At 40.2% G+C, this 6,364-nt stretch overlaps 1 protein-coding gene across 1 annotated transcript in view; it reads right to left on the bottom strand.

Moving 5' to 3' along the window:
- RAP1GAP (RAP1 GTPase activating protein) overlaps positions 1-6,364 on the bottom strand; it is a 39,023-nt gene that overhangs the window by 7,845 nt on the left and 24,814 nt on the right. Inside the window, exons 12-17 of the mRNA XM_010295704.1 lie at positions 5,984-6,113; positions 5,579-5,734; positions 2,840-2,911; positions 2,575-2,661; positions 1,748-1,882; positions 70-216 (exon numbers count right to left, since the gene is read on the bottom strand). Coding sequence (XP_010294006.1) covers positions 70-216; positions 1,748-1,882; positions 2,575-2,661; positions 2,840-2,911; positions 5,579-5,734; positions 5,984-6,113 — 727 coding nt within the window. The remainder of the gene's footprint in view (positions 1-69; positions 217-1,747; positions 1,883-2,574; positions 2,662-2,839; positions 2,912-5,578; positions 5,735-5,983; positions 6,114-6,364) is intronic.

Genomic DNA, 6,364 nt, shown 5'->3' with positions numbered 1-6,364 from the left:
AAGAGAAATGTAAATGTGAGTCACAAAGGTATGCTGGGTTTCTTCTTACAGCCCACCCAAATACCTTACCGCAGCAATGGCCTTAGGGCCCTCGGCGACACTCTGGCTGAGGGCAAGGCCAGCTGTAGTTGGGCGGCTGGGCAGGGTGGCTGGCTGCTGTTTTCTCATGGATATCCCCATGGTATCCAGGCTCTGGCTGCGGCCTCTGATCACCCGCTGAACAAAAGGTAGGCAGGGAAACAGACAAACACAGATACACATATAGACATGCACACGGCAGGGCAGCATGAAAAGGACCAAAGATTGGGTAGAAAGTTGTGAACAGATCAGAACCACAGAAATCCTAACGCCTAGAAGGCAGCACCTTAGATATTATGCACTTTTAGTCCTAGCCAATTCATGGAACTCACTGCCAGGGAAGAACTCTTCAAGTATATTCTCTACTTTCACCTCCCTTTTCCTGTTGCAATAAATTCCCTACCAGTATCCCAGCATATTGGATAAGACAGCATCATGTGGAGCTGTCCTACCCAGAACAGGCTACAAAACACAAAAATCAAACTCCTCTTCAAGACTGTAAGGTTCAGTCTTACATGAACATGAGTGCTAGTTCCAAAGGGAAAGCAGCCATTTCAAAATCTGCAGCATTTGAAAAAGCCATTTTGTGTTTACTCAGCCTTTTCCAGCCTTTTGTAAAAGTTATCCGCGTACTTGACATGCAAATCCCAGCATCTGCTAAAAGTCTGAAAAGGACATTTTGGGATAATTAGCGTAAGACATGGATGGGTATGAAATTCCTGGTTAGCAAAGGCAGGGTAGACTGATTGTATGTAAAAATACACCCCACCAAAGCACCCCATCTCTAACCAAAGTTATGCATACAGCTACCAAACATATGTGAATGGATTAGTTTCACAGCCCTTGGCAGCTCTAACCAGCCCACCATACAAAGCATGTGGAGGTTACCTGAAGAAGTGTTCTTTATAATACATCTCTCCTGTCCAGACAGATAACTTATTATACAAAAGAAGTGGTGAGGCACTGCCCACAGAAGTGGGAAAGAGGAAGTAGATAGTAAAGTGATACAAGATTCTCTCTATATGAGGCTCAGTTTGCCTGTTTGTACAAAAACTTTGCTTTCTCATATCATCTTGATCACCTTTAAAAGTAAGTTCTGTCACTTTTGATCCTGATTTATTAAAAAAAAAAAAAAAAAAAAAGTGTCATCTACACCAGTAAATTAACTCTGGCTTTTAGAAGGTAAGTAAAGCATCACAGTTTTTCTACAGTACACTCACAGATATGTTAGAAACTCTCTTGCAGTGGGTCTTGCAATTCTTTCAGTTACAAATGAAAATTAACTGGAAGAGATCTGCTGTAGCAACTGAATGCTGCTTGCTACTAGTTATTAAACTTCCTCTTGCAAACACTCACTCCTTTTTCTGTAAGTTAATGGAGTGAAACCCTGTCTGACACTAGACACCAACATGAAGCATAAGGAGTTTGACTTCTCAGGAAGAGTATGGAATTCCACCCTGGATCTCTGTAGAAAGAGTGCAGGAAGGGGAGAAATGTTTTTTCTTGAGAGATATGGTAAAGCACAGCTGAAGATGCTCTAAAGAAAGGCTACTGGATGGAAAGACTTCTTCTAAGCACAGCTGATCAGCAAAGTCAATATTGCTTGGAGGGACAGACAATAAGCTTGAGAATGAGCATCTGGGTAAGGAATCAATCCACTATGGCTCACCTTGAAATTCTCTAGGAAGCCCCCACTGCCATTGTCTGTCTTGTCATCCTCCCCAATGGGCAATCCCATCATACTGCGGCTGCTAAGCTGCAGCTCCTCAAAAAGGCTCTCCAAGAGGGCACTCCGTGTTCTTTCCTGCATCAATATTGGGAATGAAAACACAGCTATTATTGGGAGTGGAGGGATTTTTTGTCCCTGTTTTTGCAATGTCTCACATCCTCCTTTTAAATAAAAAAAAAAAAATCACAATTAAAATTAATTTAAACGGTATTTAGTGGGTTTAGCTGTATAGTTATAAAATATTTTACAGTAATACCCAGCCCTTTGAAAGGCTTTCTAAAAGAAGTCATAAAGGACATCAGTACTTTTTTACAGGTGATGAAACGGAGGCATGGATTGAGGGCAGTTTTTTCTAGATCAGGCAAGCAGCCAAGTCTGGAACAGAATTTTGGTACCTTGAACCAAATCAGTATGCATCCTGTAGCTCAATACTGAGTTTCAGCTAATACAGAATTTCCTCCAGCAAAATGTATGCATCATATTCTCATTCTTACTTGAGGATTAGATTCACACTACATTTACATTAGAATTAGATTTACATTTACATTCCATACATTTACATTAGAATGTACTGTTCATGTTCTATCACACCTGCTGTGAAATACAAAGGGAGTATCACATAGCTAAGTATAAACACATTTCATCTTCCTTTTTTAAGCAACACAAAATTAGAAGTAGAAAAGGTAGAAAATTATACTGTGTTTTCTTAATCTGGCAGTAATATAGTTTTATAATTTTTAATGGAAGCAACCAGGTAATAGACCCACCTCTAGTTTAGCAAATTTCTCAGCTCTGTAGCAGCTGTACTCAGCATTAATGAGCTTGACCAGGAGAAATTCACGAAACTCTGCACTCTATAAGATAAGATGAAGACTAGACTGCAGATGAAAACAGTAATAACACATGAGAAAAGCTCTGCCTTACTATCTTTAGACCTCCAAACTCATCTAGCCAGACTGACAATACTGACTCAGAACACAAGGGTATGTACCATATCCCCCTGACATCTAACACTGGACCAGAGAAACAAACCTTTCTAAATATGGCTGGATTTGGCAAAGAGGGTCCAAAGAAGGGAACATCATCTCGGGCTGTGACTGAAACCTGAAACAATATAAGGGGAAAAAAATAGGTATCATAACACAAGTGAGACTGTCAAAGTCTTCAAACTACTATAATACATCTGATCCCTCTTGAATCATTTACATACCCAAGAGATCTAATACGCTGTCCCATGCATCTATCTGTTTCTGTTCTGAATTTTCCCAGAAATTCAGTCAGCTAGATGTGCGCACAGTAAAAGCAACAAAAAACAATAGATTGCTTTTTAAAAAATATTTTTAATAAACATTTTTAATAATAACCAGTGTATTTAGAACAAAAAATAAGATTCTTCTATTCAGCTTGCAACATTTAACTCCATTAGAAGAACCTTTGTACTGACCTTTTGTTTTTTGACAGAGAATCCTCAGTGGAGATATACTGCACATTGAGAGGAGTATCTCAGTGACACCGCCTCCCTGAGTCATATGTGGTAAGTATACAAAAGCACTTTCCCAGTAAGAAATAAGGAAATGCACACTTTTTTTTTTTAAATGTGCTCCTACCTGACATACCAATACCAGAAAAAGTAACTGTAATGCAGTCCAGTCTTTACATACTGTCACTTGGCTCTTCACAGCACCTACCCACATGCAGCTATCTTACCAGATACACACAGCACTTAAATGTGATGAAAAACATAACTGTGAAATATTCTTGAGATGGAACAATACCATTATTTGCCATTTCATACAACATAGAACAATGTCAGAACAACTTAACAGCAACTGCCTCAAAATAACACTCCAGTGTAGATGTCACAGAGCCAACGAGAGGCATGAGTTTAATGTGCAGAAGAAGGAAAGGGGCCCTCAATTTAATTACGATTTCTCACATTGCAGGCCAGCTGCCCTAATTACATGGCCTCCCTCTCCCTCCCAATCGATATCTACCAGTTAAAATCCTGCTTTGCATTTTTAATTTTCTGATTGCAAAAATTGATTCAAAGAAATAAATGCCATTAATATCCCAATTTAGCCACTAGGCACTAAAGCTTAAGTAAATGGAACAACAGATTAAAAAAAAAAAAAATCTTCACACATTTCAGACTCTTAGGTACTAGAATGCTCTCAAGGACAAATGAGTTAAAACCCCTTTGGAAACACCTTTACAGAAAACTCTGCATTGGCTCTAGGGTCCTGACTGTGACTATTTCTTTTTCATGAAATGATGCAGGCAGCCCTATTATACTGATAAAAACAATGCCATTGCAGACAGGCAAAGATGAAAACAACAGTAGGAAGAGACAAGACAAATGGCAAGCTTCCCCAGCTCTTTCTCATGTCATTAAAAAAAATCCAGTGAATCTCACTCCCTACAAAACAGAGTGAGAGGAAAACTGGAATGCCATGCCCCTGATCAAACATGAGGCTATTGTTTCACTACAGACCTGGCTGCCCATAGCATAGGGAACAATGGAAGGTGGTTGTTCCACCCCCTGCACCCTCTTTGTTGGAAGATGACATGGGGATCCTGTGCTAATTTTTATATTCTTGATGTTCTTGTAGACCTCCAATGCATAAGGACTCATCATCACCAAATCAGAATTCCTACATAATATGAGACACAGCACTCTGATTAAAATGTTTCTACAATGGAAAAATCCATCACAGAATGCAAGCTTCTACATATTTTCTGCTCTCTCAGCATGACTGAAAGTGGAACATAAAGTTATATAAACATCCATACGTAATCATGTGTCAGAAAGAGCTGTGTCCAAAGGCTGCAGATAGGGAATTCTTGTTCTAGAATAGCTTCCTTCAACTGGAGGGCCCTAACAGTAGTACTTCCCTGCCAAATGGGCATCAACTCTAGGATCTGCCAAAGCAAATGTAGCTGGTTTGGATTCCACAGATTAGGTCAACCAGCTGTGTCTGACCTACAGACTTAGGCAGTGCAAGCTCTCAGCACTATGCTCTGCAGCATTAGCAACACAGATATGGCTGTCAAGTGAATGAGTTTTACCTGACTTAAATAATGCAAGCAAGACATCCCCCAAAATGGCATCGATGGCTCCTTGTGCTCTTTGATGTAAACAAAATTTTTAATCTGAATTCATCCTCCTTCAATTCCCAAGCTTTAAGCTTCAGAAATTCATCATCTACTTTGAAAAACACAGAAGTACATTCTAGTTTCATGTGTAGATACTTAACAAATTGATCAAATTATTCTTTAACCTTCTATTTGCTAGGTAGAGGCAGTAAGCGGTCCTGGGCTCCTTTCAGTAAAATACTCACGTTCCAGAATTTTAATCATTCTCAGCCTGACCTCCTAGCCCCATCCAGCTTATCAATATCTTTATGAAATCTGAATACTCAAGAAACATGAACACATATTGCTAAACTGTAGCTATCACACCAAACAGAAGACCTCTGCAAACCTATAGAATAGAGAACAACATAGCAGGAAGGAGATTCCTGGTCAGAGATCAAAGAGTAGGTGAAGGGGAAGGAGAGCTGGTGGCAGCTACTAGATTTCTAGGCTTACTGGTAATAGATCTAATTATTGCCTCTCACTGAAAATATTGATTAAGTTTACTAGCAGAGCAAGCAAAGCTGTTAGGGTAAAAGCTGCCTGAAGCTGTACCTCTCCCAAAGGCCCATGAACAGGTTTCCACTTCAAGGATTAGTATCAGTAAATCAGTAGAGGAATCTATTTGGCTCTGTTTACCTTGTAGAGAGTGTCCCCAGTAGTGCCACGAGTGAGCTGAACTACCACATAAGCATGTAGGAAATTAGAAGCAATCATATCAGGGACAAAAGGCGTGCTTTCATCCTGGAAGATGATGGCTACAATGTCATTCCCAATGTGACGCTTCCGCTGAAGCTGAAGAGGAAAAAAAATAGTAAAGCGAGAAGGCAGGTGAGAAAAGAGAATGATATGATGGGGCCTCAAACACCAGTCTGTCTAGCATCTCCAACGCATCTGTTCAGCCAGATCCCTCATCACTACTTTTACTCCAGCCATAATTCCCAATATTACGTAGTTAGGCTTTCTCCCCTCAAACTAGCCTTTCATCAAATATCCCTCCCCTCTTAACCACAGTGCTGAATTCCTTAGTTCTCCTTCCAATACCTGCTGAGAATCTCCCTCTGTGAAGGGCAGCTTTGTAGACACATGAAACATGATCTCCTTGCCCCGGAAATTTGTATAAACCGACTCAGTGCCTGTTTGACCTCTAGTGACATCCAAGCCTCCCCGGAACCTGAGCAAATCCATACCATGCCATAGGTCAGGCAGGACAGAGATGAGAAAGTAGACAGAAGAAAGAAGATATCAGTAACAATAGCTTGGTATATCAGTATTGTCAAAGGTGATTTTTAAGAAATCAGTGATAGTGGGGCACCAAATCTTCCCAAAACAAATGCACTGACTGAAGCTGCACAATGTTTCTGCTGATGAACATACTTGCTTGCTAAAAGCTATGAAGCTAAACCAGGGATTCTCAAAGGAGCT

The sequence above is a fragment of the Phaethon lepturus genome, unplaced genomic scaffold (assembly GCF_000687285.1).
Source record: "Phaethon lepturus isolate BGI_N335 unplaced genomic scaffold, ASM68728v1 scaffold1081, whole genome shotgun sequence".
Classification (NCBI taxonomy): Eukaryota; Metazoa; Chordata; class Aves; order Phaethontiformes; family Phaethontidae; genus Phaethon; species Phaethon lepturus.
This window is presented reverse-complemented; position numbering and strand designations above follow the sequence as displayed.